Source organism: Stegodyphus dumicola, chromosome 1 (genome assembly GCF_044657685.1).
Source record: "Stegodyphus dumicola isolate Sdum_Otavi_A_Nest chromosome 1, ASM4465768v1".
NCBI lineage: Eukaryota > Metazoa > Arthropoda > Arachnida > Araneae > Eresidae > Stegodyphus > Stegodyphus dumicola.
In genome coordinates this window covers 143497345-143519137 of record NC_140768.1, presented here as the reverse complement: position 1 = coordinate 143519137, position 21793 = coordinate 143497345, and the positions used below count along the sequence as shown (strand labels likewise).

The window sequence follows — 21793 nt, the reverse complement described above, 5'->3', positions numbered from 1 at the left end:
GAAGTAACTTTTTTTCTTTACAATGAAGACAAACAATGAAGTAAGTTTTTTTCTTTATAACAAACTACAGGTTTAGAAACCTCTAGTAAAGACCATATTGGTAACTTTTTGATTGGAATGGAATATTGCATCATAACTTTTTCCTGAAGATCGAACGGTGAATTCAGTGCTTTTTAAAAACATAACGGATATGTACAAGATAACGGATATGTATTTGAGAAGAATTCTGCACGTTAGTTCTGAAGTAACGAAATCAAATAATCACAAGTTTCCATTTATCATCGGTATGTATCGATGCAGTACCTTTTCTACTCCCAAAATCGAAGTCTCACTTAAAGATCTTTATTTTAATAATGAAGAGATTCAGTAATAAGAATTCTAAACAGTACTTCGAAAGGCGAGTTTAGCGAGGGAATCAAGCAGTTTTCTGAATGTGCGAAGCATTATAGTGCAATGAAGTAACTTTTTTTCTTTACAATGAAGACAAACAATGAAGTAAGTTTTTTTCTTTATAACAAACTACAGGTTTAGAAACCTCTAGTAAAGACCATATTGGTAACTTTTTGATTGGAATGGAATATTGCATCATAACTTTTTCCTGAAGATCGAACGGTGAATTCAGTGCTTTTTAAAAACATAACGGATATGTACAAGATAACGGATATGTATTTGAGAAGAATTCTGCACGTTAGTTCTGAAGTAACGAAATCAAATAATCACAAGTTTCCATTTATCATCGGTATGTATCGATGCAGTACCTTTTCTACTCCCAAAATCGAAGTCTCACTTAAAGATCTTTATTTTAATAATGAAGAGATTCAGTAATAAGAATTCTAAACAGTACTTCGAAAGGCGAGTTTAGCGAGGGAATCAAGCAGTTTTCTGAATGTGCGAAGCATTATAGTGCAATGAAGTAACTTTTTTTCTTTACAATGAAGACAAACAATGAAGTAAGTTTTTTTCTTTATAACAAACTACAGGTTTAGAAACCTCTAGTAAAGACCATATTGGTAACTTTTTGATTGGAATGGAATATTGCATCATAACTTTTTCCTGAAGATCGAACGGTGAATTCAGTGCTTTTTAAAAACATAACGGATATGTACAAGATAACGGATATGTATTTGAGAAGAATTCTGCACGTTAGTTCTGAAGTAACGAAATCAAATAATCACAAGTTTCCATTTATCATCGGTATGTATCGATGCAGTACCTTTTCTACTCCCAAAATCGAAGTCTCACTTAAAGATCTTTATTTTAATAATGAAGAGATTCAGTAATAAGAATTCTAAACAGTACTTCGAAAGGCGAGTTTAGCGAGGGAATCAAGCAGTTTTCTGAATGTGCGAAGCATTATAGTGCAATGAAGTAACTTTTTTTCTTTACAATGAAGACAAACAATGAAGTAAGTTTTTTTCTTTATAACAAACTACAGGTTTAGAAACCTCTAGTAAAGACCATATTGGTAACTTTTTGATTGGAATGGAATATTGCATCATAACTTTTTCCTGAAGATCGAACGGTGAATTCAGTGCTTTTTAAAAACATAACGGATATGTACAAGATAACGGATATGTATTTGAGAAGAATTCTGCACGTTAGTTCTGAAGTAACGAAATCAAATAATCACAAGTTTCCATTTATCATCGGTATGTATCGATGCAGTACCTTTTCTACTCCCAAAATCGAAGTCTCACTTAAAGATCTTTATTTTAATAATGAAGAGATTCAGTAATAAGAATTCTAAACAGTACTTCGAAAGGCGAGTTTAGCGAGGGAATCAAGCAGTTTTCTGAATGTGCGAAGCATTATAGTGCAATGAAGGTTGAGAAGTAAGAATGTTGCTTTCTTCAATTTTGATTTTCTACGAATTTAATCTTAAATTTTTGTGAATATTAATCAATATAATAAACACTTCTTGAAACAATAATTTATAAGAAATTTATTTTACAAAACATACCATGATGTAATTATGAAACATGTACAGTAACAAAAAGGATAAAAATATACAAAGGAAGTTAAATCAAGCAAAGTATGTTGCATTGTAGGACTAATATATATAAACGTTACATAATCAAAATAATTGAGTATTTAAGAATGCTTTTTATAAAAGATGTAATGAGCTTTTACTAAATAAGATACCTTTTTAGAAGCTGTATTACGCAATCAGTTCTACATTACGTTATACCTAAATTTAGAGTACTCTTCTATATGTGTTTAAATACCATTTAACAGTACAAAAACAGCAAACAATGTTAATAAATGTTAAGATGTTTTAAGACGAATTAACAATCAATGGTCAAAACATGAATATTAAATATGAAATATTTTTAACGTTCGAATACTTCAAGATCCTCATCTTGATATGAATATCAATCAATTATCAATTCAGTCAGTTCTGGTTAATCGGTCCTATGCTTGAACAGGACAGTCATTTATTCGATGCAATATATATATATATATAAAATAAAATAAAATCCTGAATTCTAAAAGACACGTTTCTTCACTTATTGTTGATGACACTCTGTGTAATTGGTACATCAGTATAGGGTACAGTACTCTTTAAATAGCCTACTACGAATGTTGATTGCATTGATTGCGTTAGAGTTATTATATTTAAAAGTATGTTTTAAATTTTTTTTGGGTTTCAAGATTTATTTAAACTTAAAAATAACCAGAAATAACAAAAATTAAGAAAACGTGTAATACTTTGATTTGTGAATTAAAATAAAACTCTTAAAACTGAATTTTTTAAAACTACTGTTATTCCCTGCTTTATAAAGTGTCTTTCTTATATATGGTCTTAAAATATACTTTTTCTATTCTAAAGCTAATTAAAAAAATTTGAAAAGATTATTTTTAATTTGACAGTGATCAGAATACTGAGGCATACTAACGATTTTATTAAATTCTGGTGAAAGTACTTTGAAGAATAATAAGATTTTTTATTTCAGTTTTGATTGAATTCTCCAACGGCTGTTGAACACTGATAACTGGACCTTGATTCGAAACCTGGTGAACGGATTGACTGTATAGATGTCCTTCCTATGTGTAGCATGAATATGAGCCAGTTTCCTTTAGAAAGCTCTTTAAGAACATTTCTAACAGTAGGCAGACAATTTTCATATTCAAATAAATAAGCAAGCAATCCACGATTGAAATAACTTTTGTTTCAGTGATACTTGATAGTTACAATGACTAATGGTAATGTTAAGTATTGTTTAGGGTCATCCAAAACCATCTGTTAACTTGAATCACAGGAAAATACCTATATTGTACCCACAAGAAAGAGCCATCGATGCCTTCTCCGGGATTTGAATCTGGACCTTATCACTATGGAAGCTGAACTACTATGCCGAGCAGGGAGATTACGTTTGTGTAAAAAATGTAAGTTTACTTTTTCAAAATAAGCGCAATTTTAAGCTCTGGTAACAGTTTAACTGCAGCTAAAAAGATTTGCTCCAGGTGACTTCCAATCAATCAGAATTGACTGCATAACTATATATGTGCACAATACAATGAAAAAAAAAATCATAATTTTCATAATGTCTTTCATTCTCTGCATGAACACCTCATGACGATGCATAGAAAGACATAAATTTAATTTTTAATTTTTGGTTTTCGTATAATGTTTGTCACTACGCTTCTGGGTTTTGGTTTTTGCATATGATTTATACCAAAATTAATGTGAGAAGAATTTAAAACTTATTTATATTTTGTATTATGTATATATATGTAATGAAACTGTGGTTGGATGACCCGACATGAATGATTTGATCGTGAATGCGGTAAAAACTTGCATTAACATTTTCGATAAAACAGGATTTTTCCCATGATTCACTGTGAACATAGCTTAACAAACTCGTGTAGAATTTTTCATAATTAGAACTGGCCGAAGAATGTAATGACAGAACAAGTTTAGATGCACGGATATAAGAACAATGAGATGTAAATGCACAAAAATACTGATGGCGTAGATTTACTTGATGCTTAGAGAGTCCATCCATTTTTGAAGAAGAAGCATTTTATTGCTATATAAGCAAATACATGATTACATACATGATTGAAGAAAAGCGTTGGGTCAAGAGGAAAGCACAAAAGCACAAACAAAAGTGATGCATCAGTTCATAGAAAGAAGGGAGGGATTCCAAAGTTTCAGTTTCTAGTTTTGGTTTACAATTTGATAATTGGTCAAGAGGCATCTACATTAAGCGTTACGTAAGATCGCATGATTAATTTGAATGACTCAGTTTAGACTTAAAGCGCTATATATATATAAATTATTTACTAAATATTAATTATATTATCTCCTAATATTAATTTTAGTAGAAGTATCTAAAAAGAGTGAACCCAGAGGTAGGAAGCATTTTTGCTAATACGAATTTTGAGTGAAAAGCAATTTATGTAGTAAAATTGATAAAATGCTTGAGTAATTGTCCCCCGACAGCCTCGTTTTTATGCATGTTAATACATTTCAAGGAAGGAATTGGGGACTAAATCCCCACATTCAAAAAGTGCTTTATAGCACGGTGGTGGAAAAGATTGCGCTGTACGCAGCTGCAATCTGGGCTCAACCGATGACAACGAGGAAAATCAAGCAGTTAACATCACTCCAACGCCCTTTTGTCATAAGCATCTGCAGGGCATACTGCACAACAGCCACGAGCTCCGCCCTTACTCTAGCAGGTATAGTCCCTCTACACATTCAGGCCGAGCTAGAGGTGACATATACGAGAGTCCTTCACTTGAGGAAAGACGCCTCCTTCGCAGGTACTCTCTACAGTCCAGCACTTTATGAGCACCCCAATACACCGTTGCACACACATCCAGCGCATAAAGGACTAGGGGTCCACACCCACATCATGCAACAGCCCAACAAGGAAATACAGCACATCAGCAACCATACACTTTACACTGATGGTTCTAAACATGCTGAAGGCGTTGGCAGTGCTTTCCTGCACTGTTGGCAAAGCCAAGAATTACATCATTGGAAAGGCCACCTAGGTGACAGCAATAGCGTCTTTCAGGCAGAAGTGATAGCAATTACAGCTGCTGTTGAATATCTAATAAGCCGAAAAATCTCAAAAGCTTATCTCTATACGGATAGTATGTCTGCCTTGCTGGCCCTAAGCAAACACAACCATGTTTCCCCGTTGATCATCCGCCTTCAAAAACTCTTAAAAGATAACCCACAGGTACACGTGGACATGACGTGGGTGAAAGCTCACGAAGGCAATGCAGGTAATGAGGCAGCGGACGTGCTCGCCAAAGAGGCAGCCTCAAACATCAACGCACGTCCCATCGCTGTTCCGGCGCCACCTTCCCATCTTAAAAGACTGCTGAAAGGCGCAGCAGTCCAGTGGTGGCAAAGAGTATGGGAACATGGAAACACAGGAAGAAGAGTGTATGGCTTTCTACCGATGGTGACAACGGAGAGACTCATAGCAAACGCTCCACTTACTAACTTTGTAACTGGGCACGGTCCCTTCCCGGACTACTTCAACAGACGCACTATTTCTAATACGGATTGCTGTGTATGCGGGGGAGAGGGGACACCCGATCACTATATCTTCCGGTGCCCACTCACAGAACAGCACCATTTCCCGGAACCCACGAACATACCTGCCTTCCACAAGTTTATCCTTAAAAATAAAGCGGCAATCAACACAGTGTGCAAAATCGTTAACACCATTAAGGCCTACGGCCAAGACCTTTGCCTCCCATTATAAAACAGTGCTATTCATAATGGTCTCAGTGACTGCATTCTGCCTTAACAAACTGTGCAACAACACATACTGCAATGTGTATACCGCTAGTGTTTCACTTGTGGGTATTGCGTACATTCTGCGCAATGTGCCTAGTACTGCCACTGTAAAGTACTTTCCCTGAAACTATACTGAACTGTCACTATAACTGTGCACCTTATATGTTTTATGTGTTTAATGCAATGTGTGTGTTTAACGTAATGTTTATATATGTTTTATGCTGTTTAATGTCGTATCGTGTGTACTTTGTATCATTGTACTGTTATGTTTTGTATATTTTGTGTTGAACTGTGTTTTCTCTATGTATATTTATTTGTCATGTATTTCAAATGTGTGTGCTTAATTATGTATCATATTAATGTGTAATGTGTATATGTAATAATGTATGTATATAATGTGTATGTAATTATGTATCATATTGATGTATAAGTAGTATTTTATGTGCAAGCAGTAACCCAAGTGTAAGCAGTAATTTATGAATAATAATATGTAATGTAATGCATATATTTAAGTATATTAATGTGTAAGGTAATGGGTATATGTAATTATGTATCATATTAATACGTAAGCAGTATTGTCTGTACAAGCAGCAAATCATGTGTAAGCAGGAATATGTGTGAGCAGTAACTTACGTGCAAGCAGTAATTAATGAGTATTTTTGTATCACACTAATGTGTAAGCAGTAACTTATGTGTAAGGAGTAATTTATGAGTATTTATGTGTCATACTAATGTGTAAGCAGTATTTCATATGTAAACAGTAACTTATGCGTAAGCAGGAACTTATACATCATCAGTAGGCAGCAATTCCTGTGTACGTAGTAATTTACGTACAGTGCAACTGAATATGTATGTAATCTTATACATGTAATTTATGCATAAGCTGTAACAAGGTGCAAGCAGTAACTTATGCGTAGGCAGTAATGTATCATATTAATGTGTAAGCAGTATTTGTATTATATTAATGTGTTATCATGTATCATATTAATGTGTAATGTAATGAGTATATGTAATTATGTAAAGTGTAAGTAGCATTCTATGTGCAAGCATTAATTCAAGTGTAAGTAGTAATTTACGTGTAAACAGTAATTTAGGCGTAATAATGTGTAATATAATGCATATATTTATGTGTATATGTAAGCATATTAATGTGTAAGGTAATGTGTATATGTAATCATGTATCATATTAATATGTAAGTAGTATCTTCTGTGCAAGCAGCAAATCATGTGCAAGCAGCTTATGTGTAAGCAGTAATTAATGAGTATCTATTTAACATAATGTGCAAGCAGTATTTCATATGCAAGCAGTAACTTATGTGTAAGGAGTAATTTATGAATATTTATGTATCATACTAGTCTGTAAACAGTAACTTATGTGTAAGCAGGAACTTATGTATCATCAGTAGGCCGCAATTCATGAGTACGTAGTAATTTATGTACAATGCAACAGAATATGTATGTAATGCAATGGTATAACGCAACTATGTACAATGCAGCTGTTGTAAAGAAAGAAGTAGAGGGCGCTGCTTGGCAGTAGCGTAATGCATGTAAGTAGAAACGAAATGTCGTTTGATTAGGCAACATGATTTCTGTGAAGGTAGTCCACCTAACAATAGGACAGTTGTAAATATGTAAATATAACGAATAATAAATAGCATTAGAAAACTGAACCATCGGATGTTTTGTGATTGCTCTACGGGCCGCCATGGATAAATGCAGGTTCGTTACAATGGTGCATCTTACGGAAAGTTTGGATTTGTTAAAGTGAACTTCACGAGGAAGTATGTGTCCAGACCATGCCCTAGGTAAGAGCATGATTATTATTAAATTTTGAACTTGTTTGATTTGAATTTTGATAATTTGCAGTCTTGGGTACATTTGTGTATTAACGCGAAATAATGGCAGAACTAGATAGATTAAAACGAAAGAGAACCGCATTGAGAACGGTAGTATCTAAACTACTAAAGAAAGTCGAGGATAGCTTAGCAAAGAAAGATACAGATGAATTATGCGAAGTGCATGAATTATTAATAGAAAGGAAAAGTAATTTGAAAGAATTAGACGAGGCAATTCATTCCGTAATTGAGATAGATTCTCTAGAAGCGGATGTAGTTAGTTCTGAGGAATATCAGGAAAAATGTTCTCGAGCTATTAAACGAATTAATCGAATGTTGGAAGAGGATAAAATAAGTATTAAAGATCCTGAACAAAACTTGGTTAGACTGCAAAATGTACAAAGTACAGTAAAACTTCCAAAACTAGTTTTAGAGAAATATTCAGGTGATCCTGAAAAATTTACGGAGTTTTGGAACAGTTACGAAAGCACTATAGACAAAAACGAAAGTCTTAGTAAGATAGAAAAATTCGCATACTTGAAAACATTACTTACAGGTGCCGCGAGTAATGTAGTATCTTCATTAGAATTAAATGCAAAAAATTACGATGAGAGTATAAAATCTTTAAAGGATAGATTCGGGAAAAAAGAAATAATAATTAGTCAATTCATGAACAAACTGTTAAATTTAGAACCAGTAAGGAATTCAAATAATATTAAAGCTTTACGTAGGTTATGTGATGAAATCGAAATTGCAGTTCGGAATTTGGAAGCGCAAGGAGTTACGAAAGGTTCATTTGGTCAGTTATTAATACCTGTTTTGGTAAAAGCTATTCCAGAAGAGTTCGTTCTGGAATTTAATCGACGGAAAAACCCAAATGAAGAAATTAATGTATCTGACTTGTTGGACTTCATAAAGCGAGAAATTGAATGTCGTGAAGCGTCGAGTTTATTGACGCGAGATAAAAGAAATGCCTTGCCTCCACGTTTCGAACATGCTAAGTCTGATTATAAAAAAATTCACAGAAATGTACCTACGGCTGCCAGTTTCAATGCTGTTGATAATCGTGCATGCATCTTCTGCGAAAAGTCCCATAATTCATTTTCTTGTGATAAAAGCATTAAAGAAAAATTGTGTAAGTTACGTACTGAAAATAGATGCTTTATTTGTTTTCGAAAATATCACATTTGGAAATCGTGCAGAAATAAAACTAACTGCTTAAGATGCGGGTTTAAGTCGCATCATGAGTCACTATGTACGAGTAGTTCAAATCGTAACAAAGCGCGAACGGCTTCAGATCAAAACATAAAAGAATTGTGCGAAAGTTCGCGAAATAATTCAGTAGATGAAACACAAAACTCCCCAAAAGAACACACGCTTTCTGTTGTTCCTTGTGATAAATCATTGAATAAAAACGCTTTATTGCAAACCTGTTCAGTGTTAGCTCATTATGACGGAAAGTCAGAGTTAACTAATTTAATTTTCGATTGTGGTGCTACACGAAGTTTTGTTCATATTAGTGTAGTTAAGAAATTAAACTTAAAATTTGTTGGAGAAGAAACATTGTCTATTTATTCTTTCGGAATGAAATACGCAGTACCTAAAACATATAAGGTTGTCGAATTCTGTGTTTCGGATGCGAAGCAAAAGAACAAAATAAAAATCAGCTGTCTCGTCACTGACGCCATAACGGCTGCGCATATGACCACGCCGTCAAAACAAACACTAAAAATGATGTATGAGTGCGGATTGCGAATCGCTTGTTTATGTAAAAGAAGCGTTGGAATTCTAATAGGTGTGGATTATTACTGGAAGATGGTAAGGGGGGAAAAGATTCAATTAGGAAAGGAAATTTATGCGATTTCTACTATGTTTGGATGGGTCCCAGTTGGCCTTCAAGATAAAGAGAGCGAAATAGTATCTCAAAACACGGCAATAGTAAACCTTTCTTCTTGCGTAACTGATTCATTGAGATCGTTATGGACTTTAGATTTGATGGGCCTTACCGATGACTCAGCGGTTTCTAACGAGGTGAGAGAAATGATTCAAAGCTTTGAAAAGGAAATACGGGTAGAAGGTAATAGGTACTATGTCAGTTTATTATGGAAATCGGAAGCAGGGCAATTAGAAAATAACTTCGGAGTCGCATTAAGACGATTTGAAAGTCTTAAAAATAGACTTATTAGAAATCCTGAGATTTATCAGCAGTATAAATCCGTAATTGAAGAGCAAATGAAGGAGGGTATAGTTGAGAAGTGTTCACAGGAAATAACGGAGGCATCGTATTTTATGCCGCACAGGGAAATAATAAAACCTAAGGAAACCACAAGTTGTAGGATTGTTTACGACGCGAGCTCTTCTAGAACTAAAGGTGTAAAGTCCTTAAATGATTTTTTAGACATTGGACCTAGTTTGATCCCCGTGGTTTTGGACATAATTTTAAAATTTCGGAAATATGAAATTGCTTTCAGCGGAGATTTAGCTAAGGCCTTTTTAATGATAGGAATCTTAGAAAAGGATAGGGAATATTTAAAATTTCTTTGGTTCGGGAATAGTGAGGAAAAATATAAAGTTTTAAGATTTAAACGTCTTCCATTCGGTCTTTGCTGTAGTCCAGCAATTTTAGCGATGACTATAAAATTCCACACTAAAAAATATAAAAGCACAAATCCAGAAAGTTATGAAATGTTAGATTCCTCGTTATATGTAGACGATTTATACTACGGTGCAGACACTATTGAAGATGCATGTCGATTATCCTCAGACGCGGTTAAGATTTTTAAAGACGCTGAGATGAATTTGAGGAAATTAAGGTCAAATTCCGAGGAACTTAATTCCTGGTGGATTGGAAAAGGTTATAACATAGAACCAGCTAAAGAGTCAAAATTTTTGGGCATGATCTGGAACTCTGAAGCAGGTAAGATCAAGTTGAATTGCGAATTTTTAGGAAATTTATCCCATGACAGTGCTGAGGTCACAAAAAGGACTATTCTCCAAAGGGTGGCCAAAGTTTACGATCCAATTGGTGTGTTTCAACCCTTTGTGATGAAAATGAAAATTCTGTTACAAAAAATTTGGACATTAGGTGTGGACTGGGATGATACCCTTCCATTAGAAATAATTAAGGACTGGAGTCGCTGGCAAGCTGAATTACAGGTGTTGGAGGATTTTTCTCTTCCGAGAAAATATTTTGGTAGTAGTGAAAAATCTAATGTTAGTCTTCATGTATTTTCTGACGCTAGCCCTAAAGCGTACGGCGCAGTAGCATACTTTAGATACCTTGATTCAGAAAACATTATTTGCACCAGTTTCATTACCGCAAAGGGTCGCGTAGCTCCACTCAAGACTATGACTTTACCTCGTTTGGAGTTGATGGCTGCTTTAGTAGACGCCAAATTGTCTATGTATTTGACAAAGCTGTTTCCTGAACTGTGTCATCAAAAGTTTCTTTGGAGTGATAGCCAAATAACTATCTACTGGATAAAGGGATGTGCAAGAAACTGGAAACGCTTTGTATCAAACCGAGTTTCTGATATTCAGTCACTCACGAATCCTGAATGCTGGTTTCACTGCAGTGGGAGTGAAAACCCTGCTGACCTTTTATCTCGAGGAGAAAATGCCTTTAATCTTGTGAGAAGTTCCCTTTGGTTACAGGGACCTAACTGGCTGTCTCAACCTGAAAGTGTTTGGCCAGTAAATCAACAGACCAACATCGACGAGGAGAGCGTTCAGAACGAAGCAAGGGTGCAAACATCTCTTCATGTTTCTGTTCAAGACGTAGAATCTTCGGCATTACTAGAGTTAACGCGATTCAGCAGGCTGCTGAAGGTGTATCGAATTATGGCTTATGTTATGCGGTTTACCAACAATATAAAACGAAATTCAGTGAAAGTCAAAGGTCCATTAAGCTCTGTTGAGATTTCACGAGCTGAGTTCTATTGGGTAAAACTTACACAGCGAAAATACTTTGCGAAAGAGATTCTAGATCTATCAAGTGGAAAATGCTTAGAAAAGACATCGTCGATTTATTCACTTAACCCAGAATTGGATACCCATGGTCTTCTGCGTTTAAAGGGCAGACTTCAATTCTCAGACTTTTCTTTCGAAGAAAAACACCCATGGCTGTTACCTTATAAAGATAGATGCAGTGAACTAGTAATTTTTGAGTCTCATAACAAATTGTTTCATGCTGGAGTCGAAGCTACCTTAGCTGATATTAGAGAAAAGTTTTGGATCATAAAAGGACGCCAATTCGTCAAGTCCACGTTAAGTAAGTGCTTTTTGTGTAAACGATACAAGGTGCGTGCCGGTACACAGGAAACCGCTCCTTTACCACCTGATCGTGTTCTTCAATCATCTCCATTTTCTGTAACAGGGCTGGATTATGCTGGTCCCTTCTTTACAAAGGACAGCAAGAATAAACATTATCTGCTTTTGTTTACATGTGCTACAACTCGAGCTTTACATCTAGAACTTGTCCCTTCTATGAGCGTGGAGAATTTCATGCTTGCGTTTCGCAGGTTTATTTCTCGTCGTGGATTGTGTTCAACGATATATTCGGACAATGCCAAGACATTCAAATGTGCTGATCTCGAGTTGCGAAAAATTTGGAAGTGTATTCAACATCCATCTGTAGAAAATTTGTTTTCTTCCCACGGTATAACATGGAAGTTTATTGTGGAAAAAGGAGCATGGTGGGGAGGGTTCTGGGAAAGGCATTTTAGAACGATCAACACTTGTTTAAGGAAAATAGTTGGACGTTCTAGTCTCTCTTTGAATGAGCTAGAAACAGTCTTCGTAGAAATCGAAGCCATAATTAATTCAAGACCCATAACGTATGTCTGCAATGACCCTTCAGAACCCTCACCGCTAACTCCTGCTCATTTCTTAATTGGTAAACGTTTACTTTCTCTTCCAGTTACAAGAGTGTGCAGAGAAGACTTGATTGGGTCTAGACATTCCTTGATCAAAAGGTATAAACATCAACAAACTTTGTTAAACCACTTTTGGAATAGGTGGAGGAAGGATTACTTGCTTTCTTTAAGATCTGTGAATTTATGTCCACCTACTAAAGTGTCTGGTCACTTTAATGTTAATGATGTAGTCCTTGTACATGACGACCGTTTACCTAGGAATTTGTGGACACTAGGTAAGATAATAGAAACTTATCCTGGCAGAGATGGTCAGGTTCGCTCTTGTCTAATAAAAACTCAAACAGGTAATCTAAAGAGACCAGTACAATTGCTGTACAACCTTGAAGTGCATAATTAGTAGTAAAGAGTTACAATGTAATAATCTAATTTGTTGTTTGCACATATATCATCTTCTGAATATCTTTATTGATTGTTGCTAAATGTAGTTTAGTTTATATAATTATTGGGAATTTTGATTTAGTATAATGTTTCTTATTTAGTAATTACTTTATAAGTTGATTTAATGTGTTTAAACATTACTTAATTGTTATTTGTAATTTGATGTAGTTTATATAGTATTCAAATGTTGTGTTTGATTTAGAAATTATGGTTTATTTTGTATTCGGTTTGTGTGAACTTAAAGAGTTCATAGGTGGGGAGTGTTGTAAAGAAAGAAGTAGAGGGCGCTGCTTGGCAGTAGCGTAATGCATGTAAGTAGAAACGAAATGTCGTTTGATTAGGCAACATGATTTCTGTGAAGGTAGTCCACCTAACAATAGGACAGTTGTAAATATGTAAATATAACGAATAATAAATAGCATTAGAAAACTGAACCATCGGATGTTTTGTGATTGCTCTACGGGCCGCCATGGATAAATGCAGGTTCGTTACAGCAGCTATGTAATATAATCCCTGACTGAAACAGCATGCTGTTTCATACTCCGCACTGAATAACCAAATACGTGTAAACTGTGATCCGAATGTTGCCATATGTACAATGCTATATGTAATAATGTATCATATTAATGTGTAACCAGAATTTTAAGTGTAAGCAGTAACTTATATAAGTAATAATGTGTCATCAGCAGGCAGTAACTTATGTGTAAAGTAGCAGTTATGTATAGTGCAACAGTATATGTGTGTGTAACGCAACGGTGCATTGCAACTATGTAGTATATTCTTTAAATGAAACAGCATTTTGTTTCATACTCCGCACTGAATAACCCAATATGAGTGAACTGCGATCTGAATGTTGCCATATGTACAATGTATTATGCAATTGTGTATCATATTAATGTGTAAGCAGTATTTTTCAGTATTTGTATCATAATAATGTGTAATTATGTATCAAATTAACGTGTAATGTAGCATGTATATGTAACTGAGCATCATATTAATGCACCATATTAATGTAGTCATATTAATGTAAGCAGTATTTCATGTGTAAGCAGTATTTCATGTGTAAGCAGTAATTTATGTGTAAGCAGTAATTCAGGTACAAGCACAAGCAGTAACTTATGTGTATGCGATAATTTACGAAAAAGCAGAATTTATATGTTATCAGTAGGCAGTAATTTATGAGTAAGTAGTAATTTATGTTGAAGTATCGATAAACTCCCGGTGCGTCCTTATGGGGCCACAGGGAGTTGTTGCGTCTGGATAGGGGAGGGTGTGGGACATATGCCTGTTTACCTCTGTTAGACGCCAGGCGTCCCCGTCCTCCGTCACCTGTTACCTGTCACCTGCATGTTAATACAAAACTATTTGTATAAAAATTAAACATTGGTAATCTTAAGTGGAATAATGAAATATATATACATATGTGTGTAAGATACAACAAAATATGATAGCTGTTTCAAAAAAATAATTGGCGACCTCAAAATTAACATTCTAAATTTGGTGATCTGCCCCTAAATTCATTTCTTCTGCCAGGTTCCAGATTTTTCTATCTTACGTAACGTTTTAATGCAGATGCCTCTTGTCCAATCAAATTAATTGTAAACCAAAACTCTGAACTGAAACTTTTCCGACTTCCACCCTTCTTCCTCTGAAGTTCTATGATACTTTACCCTTTTCCGCATAAGCTCTCTGCCGTCAAGATGTTTTTCATGTATGCTGCTGCCGCTTACTTGCTTAAAACGACGTCGTACTTCAAAATGCAACTTACTGTATTTATATATAATTAGGAAACATCTTGTCTGAAAAAGGATGATTTGATATGCGTAAAAAAATAAAGATTGTGATATTTCAAGACACGTTGTGCTAAATTGCGTCATCATGCTTTCCACTCTGCCACCTTCAAGCCACTACAGTCTTCTCGGATCGTAAGCTATTAAAAGTTCCACTGTTTTAATCTACGCATTTTTAAAATCATTACATATATTAGTGGGTGTGATATTTTAATGCGTAGAAGACACCCGGTACTTTAACTTCTGGCAGTAGACATGGCTGAGCGCAAAGGCATACAGACGAAGCTAACAAAACTGAAATTGAAAAATCGCCCTCTTTATTTTCATGCATATCAAATAATTATCATTTTGGTAGAAAAGGTATTTATCCAATTATAGTTGAATACGATAAATTTTATGTACACGGATTTTAAAAGTACGACGTAAGCATCTTAGACAGGAGAACATACAGCGCGTAGATGTTTGCTTAGCAGTAGTTAGGAAAAAAAAATAAGTGGAGTAATTGATTGTGATGCAGTATTTATACTAGATAGGTGCATAAGTAAAGGTAAGCTGTGATTGGTTAATTTTGTTTTAGTTATCACTTCAAGCAGTGTCACGTAATTTGGAAAGATTTCGCATTTAGGAGAAAGGATAAACTTAGGGAGAGAATATAAAATTTAGAATAGTCAATTTTGACCTTGCTAATAATTTCTTAGCGTAGCCATTGTATTTTATTACATCTTTCGTATATATATGTAAGATAAAAAATATGAAAGTAAGCTTCTAATTTTAATTGGCTATAACCTCTTTTATTTCTTTTATTTTATTTGGGGATCTACAATTCTCTGTCTTAAAAATAATGCTAAAATCTAAACTGCGTCATTAAAATTAGTCATGCGATCTTACGTAGCGCTTAATGCAAATATCTCTTGCCCAATCAAAATACTTTAAACTAAAACTAACTGGAAATGAAACTTTCTGACTTCCTCCCTTCTTCTGCATTACTACTGCGACACTCTCACTTCTCGCTTACTCTTTCCTCCTGTTAAGGCGCTGCAGCAATCTTCTATTTTCGCTTATATGGCAATACTGCCAAATTGTTTTTGAAATAGGCACGATTGAAGTGCTAAGTGAACTGCAAATTTAATCTGGCTCTACTACTTCTTCAAAATGGATGGACTTTCTAAGTGTCAAGTATCTATGCCACCAGTATTTCTACGTTTCCACGTCGTAGTCTTCCTACATCAGTGCTTCCAAAATTGTGCTTTTATTATATATATATATATATATATATATATATATATATATATGACATAAACAATATAAGACAAAGATATGTAAATTAAAATTCCAACTTTAATTTGCAATAGTCTTTTAATTCTTTATTTTACTTTAGCTATTTTCCCTTTCCGTCCTTAAAATAATAGCAGCTTATAATAAATCTCTCTAAAGTGCGTCATTTCAAAATTAATGCGTCATCCAAATTCCGTTTCAAATGATTCTTGCATAACGCTCATAACGCATACACTTACATAACATTCTAATACTAGCGTTTCAGCCAATATAACTAACGATCCAATGATCACTTCAGAAACTTAAAACTTATCATCCAATCAAAATAAAGCTACATCAAAACCTAAATCTCGTTCTGAACGAGGATTTCATCTTCAGTACGTCGCATTCGCTCTCTGTTTCTCTGGCTAGCTAGATTGCTGTCGCGACGCTTCTTAATGCAACTTTTTAAAATTATAAAATTTCTTAGAGAACAGGCGAACTTAGTGCTCCAACTTTATCTGTGTTAGCTTAAAAGTGTTTGTCAACGAGAATAAAGAAATATTAAATCAACCATTACCCAGCAACTATTTCTTTATGTATATACATATTTTCAACATCGAAATCATTTCGTATATATATGTGTTAAAAATGTAAAAATGCCACCTTTAATAGTCGAAACAAAATGAAACTTGAAGTATCGGTACAACATGTTTAAATTCATCAAGTCATCTAACATACTACATTAGAAATCATAATTTTTTGACATAATATGAGAAATTATTTAACGTTTTTTTAAATAATACACTTGACAACAAATGACGTTAAATAAACATTGAATGACAAGATGGGAAGTGTTAGTTTTGAAGATGATGATGCCATACAACGCGAGTAAAATATATACACATTTTCTGATGCAAATAAATATTTGGAAAGATAATCTGTCAGATTATAATGCTCTTTTTTTAAAAAAATTAAAGTAAAAAAGCAGCTAAGTACAATTAGGAATCCTGCGTCAGTTTATTTACTTTAATGCATTCTGAACGTGATGTAAATACATGGAACTACTCTGTCAGAATAGAATACTCTTTTCGAAAGTTAAATTAAAAAATGTAGATGAAAAAATTTGAAATCTAACATCAATTAATCTACCTTTGTGCGTTCAGAAGACTACCGAATTTTACGATAGCATAAAATAAATTCTTAATAGTTATGCAGTGCATTTTTCCTTAAGAACCAAACCACTGACATGAATGGTTGAACCAAGCAAACCATGACTGGCTCTGTTTGGTATCTTTGATCATGGCAAAGCAGACTAGGACTACCTGCTCTAAACAGACCAAAGTCCTCGTGGAGGACTTCCTGTGGAAACTAGTTCGTATCTACGTTACACAAGGGGAAAAGCATAAAAAAATCCACGCAGCAAGCTCATTCGATGGAATCTGAAACTCGATCGCACTATTAGTGTTTAGCGATTTTACCTCTAGGCCGCTGGTAGGTTCCTGAAGCGTGAAAGGCTAATCTTTAGTTTGCGGTAGAAGTTTGGCAACATTTGAAGAAATACTTACTTGGCGATAGTTATAAAGGTGACATTTAATGGAGTATGGTAGTTTATTTCAATATTATTAACTGAGAAAACGTTTTGGCTATAAGGTCTAAATTATTGCCAATAGTCGCCAGATTGTACTTTAAACCGAATATTCGACTGAAGCTTAGACTTTGTGGTGTACGAGGAAATATACTTTTTTCTCAATTAAAACAAAACAAACAAAAAATATCTCAAGATTAACCTCCTGATATTCCCAAATCAGATTTTCAGTGCACCTGTAACAACAGAATGTAAGAGAAAAATTATTAATTCTGAATGCAGTATTTAATTTCATATTTCTTTTAATCATCTGCCAAAATATTTTATATTTCCACTTTTAGTAGCTTATTTTGAAATGTTACATTTATGATATGTTTCATCTGTGTAATTAAAACCTTGGATTGGCAGTCAACATTAGTGAGCTTTGCTTCCACTACAAAATCCTTTCTGCCGATGTGCTTTATTTTGAATTTCATGTTGGTATGCTTCTTTTTCATGTATTACTAGATTTCAAATATTATATTCTATCATATATCAACTTCAAGTTTTGACAACTGCACATTTGAAACTCTCAACCGATACCTTTAAACATTATTATAAATGGTTATAAAAAGAAATATTTATTCTTCTTTTCCAATTTTTGGAACCTGATACTTTATTTATCATGCGCAATATTTTACAAAACTTATAATTTTGTGACATGGATACTATCTGCTCGCTAATCTTGTGGTTCCGAGCCTGCGCTTTGTGGCAACCTAACGGCTCTGCATGCGCAGGGGTATCATGACCTCTACAGGAAAGGATGAGGTTTTCATAGATTCCAGGGGCATCTCACAGTGAACCCATCCGTGTTTCAAAACCAAAGTCTACGGGAATTTTGGTTGCATTTACAAGATTTATTCAGAATCTTCTCTAAGAAAACAAAACGAATCTTGCTGCATTTCTCAATTACATACATCAGTGAAGTTGGATTTTCCATATACACGCTAACAACGCAAAATACAGAAGTATCTCAAGTACAGAAACAGACATTCTGTTGCATTTATCATCAGCTGAATCTAAAATAAGAAAACTTCTCAAATTTGCAAACATAGGTGTCTCATTAAAGGTTTATGTATATATTATTTTAAAAATATTATATTTTAATTTAGGCATACTGTAGCATTATATTTCACTGTAGTCAGTAAAATTAAATCAAAATTATCTTCTGGAATCAATAGTAAAAAAAAAAATCGAATAATAGGTACTGAACGATTATGTACATTTGAGTAGAATTGACTGTAATGATTAAATTAGAGGAACTGAATTTATTGCACGGAATATTATTGTTCTTACCAATAATGTAAAACCTGCTGTAAGCAAAAGGTTTTGTTTGCTAAAATTAGGAAAAGCTTCTAAGGATGGTCAAGTTTTTACTATTTTATGCATATTAGTGGGGATTGAAAATACAGTGATATTTTATGTAAATTTTAAAGTAGTTAAAATATAGTTTCAGTTTATTGACATTGGCCAGTGTGGTTTAGATATCTATTTGTGTTATATCCTCTTACTATCTGTCCGCTCTTCTTCTACTGTAACGCAACAACTGAATACCTGTAACTCGTAAAACTTAAGTATGCTCTTTAACAGCGGCTGAGCGGGTAACAACGCTGAACACTGGTAGTTTAATCCGAGTTCACGTCATGAAGATAAGAAGTGGGGCGTCTGCTCCTAATCAGTAGTCAGAAACGTCGCATCTTTCAGGTTTCATAGCCTGGTCTATTTCTTTTAACGGTCTTCGTCAACTTTTTCTTTACAATGGCATGCTAAGTGAGTGGTTGATACTCTCGGGAATAATTTCGACATTCTCTTTTAGAACTGCATCAAAAACTAAGGATATTAGCTTCTACAAGTACTACATCGATTTAAAGTAATTAATACCTTCTTTTCCCATTCGTATTCTTTCTCGCAGCCATTTCATTTATTCATTAACTCCATGGTTCAGATTGAGGAAAACAGGCTGGGCAGATGGGAATTTTCTCGGTTTTTCTCCATGTGTAACGTGAATATGAGCCAGTTTTCATTATAATGCATTTCAAGAATTTAACTCTTTTCTTAGGCAGGTAGCCCTAGAGTGTTTAGCCATAACCTAATAAATCCAATCCAATAAAATTCATAATGTAGGTCCTAAAAGCTCCTCTACAGAAAGTAATTTAGGAAAACGCTCCGTGAGTTTTTAAGTTTGGGAGACACTGTCTTAATCCATGATCACCAAGAAGCATGCTATAAATGCTTAGGTTCATCTGGTGATTATTCCGAAAACTAACATGGAAAAACGATATGCTCTAGATTAGTGCATGAAGCCAATAAATTCGCGTTTAAAGTCATGCTTGCTTTGGAAAAGAAAATTATTTTTTTCAGGAGGTAGATGTCATGGAAAAGTGCAGTCCCTGAATGCTCTGTGTAACACAGAGGAGCTCTAATTATGTTTGGCTTAACACAAAAGTATTGAAACAGTACTCAAAATGACATGTAGCTAATGAAATAAGTGTGATGGAAAAATGGTCTAAAAATAACATTACAGACTTTTTCTCAGCCTTGCACAATATCTATAGGCGCTGTAACGCTTTTGCAAGAACCTAAATTGTCCACAATGTTCTTCCTGATTGAAACTTCCATATCTTCTTGATCTTTACCCTTGTCACCAAAAATATCAGTTTCATTCTTAACATCGTTTAATCTTGGAAAACTAAGCTATGTTATGAATTTGGCTCACAGTATCTACGCTTGAAGAATCCACATCTGAAATTAAAGGAAAATAAATAAATAAATAAACCATTCCATTGAAAGGCAGTTAATGTGCGACATTATAAATCACGTTTATTCATTACAAAAATTTCAAAATTTAATAAAGATTATCAAGTGAATATGTACAAATTAAAGGTATTTCAAACTATACCAGTCACAAAATGTAGCAGTTATATGTAAATATTTGTATCTTTTTGGTTGTATTTCAGGTTTTCTGTATTTTTGTAATATTTATTGTATCAATATTTAATTTATTTATACCTTAATGAATTATTTATATAGTGCATTTTACATAATAATCTTTTATGTTGAAGTCTATGTTTTTATTTGGACTGTTGGCCATATTTTGTATTTATAAAAATATAATAATTATTATAAGCAAACATCCCTTACAAATTTCTTACAAAGGTATCTGCCTCTTTTAAACAGGTAGTCATGTGGTGATTTACCTTAATGAATTAAACAAATATAACAACTAAATAGCAATTGGAAGAAGCTTATAATTAATTTTAAAGATATAAAATAAACTCAGAAGATATAAAAATGTATCCTATTTCGGTGCTGAATACAATCCTCGATGCTGCAGCAAAATACTGAGAGTTATCTATCAGTGCCATAGAATAATTATGAATTCGAAATTTTTGTGCATCCCAATATCTATAACTTCAGCATGACATAGTTTGTAGATGCGTATTTTGTGAATAAAAACGCAAATAATGTTTAATTTGCATTTTTCAATATGAGTGAGTATTAGCACGAAGATACTTAGCAAGAAAGCCAGAGAAGTCTTTCTATATTAGCTGTAGAAAAATAAACTAAATAGTGAGAAATTAATAACTTATTTGCCGCTTAAAAACAAACAAACAAAAAAAAAAGATTTAAATAATTAATACAGGGAAATAATATCCAAAATTATAACAGCTCAAGAAAGAAAAGCAAAAATTATGTGATTTAAGTTTATAAAATACATCTGGAAAAGCACATAAGAATTGGTCAAAAATATATTTTAAAAAATCATATTACGTACAATTTAAGTAAGGATTTAGAACATAATATTGTGAAATTAAGAAAAGCATAAAAAGGAAAACTGATCTATAAGATATAACAAGCTGGTGTTACAAGGTTTTATTTTAATTTAATTAACCAGCTATTATTATTTTGGCTTTTCTACATTTATCATATTCCACAACAATACAAATCAGTTTAAAGTATGTATCGAGTATGAAAGTTTATCAAAGAGCATTTTGCAGCGTTTGTGTCGTCACGCCATTTTTTTATTCTTGTTAGCATTTAGCCTGGCAGTAAAGTTTTTCTTGACGATTTCTTAGCAAGTGTTGAGGGAGAGCCAATGTTTAGGTTAAGCTTTATTAATATTGCATATTATTCGATTGAATTTATTAATTTGGAAGCTATTATTTCTACACTCAAGCTTAGAAATTCGATTTTGGCTACTTTTTAGTTTG

At 33.8% G+C, this 21793-nt stretch overlaps 1 protein-coding gene across 4 annotated transcripts in view; it reads right to left on the bottom strand.

Annotated features, from left to right (window-relative positions):
- Positions 1-1925: 1925 nt before the first annotated feature.
- The window catches only part of LOC118203715 (uncharacterized), a 234507-nt gene continuing 214639 nt past the window's right edge, over positions 1926-21793 (bottom strand). For all 4 annotated transcript variants that reach the window (XM_085821500.1, XM_085821502.1, XM_085821505.1 and 1 more), the window contains one exon: positions 1926-20324. In XM_085821500.1, coding sequence (XP_085677626.1) covers positions 20272-20324 — 53 coding nt within the window. In that variant the 3' untranslated portion in view covers positions 1926-20271. The remainder of the gene's footprint in view (positions 20325-21793) is intronic.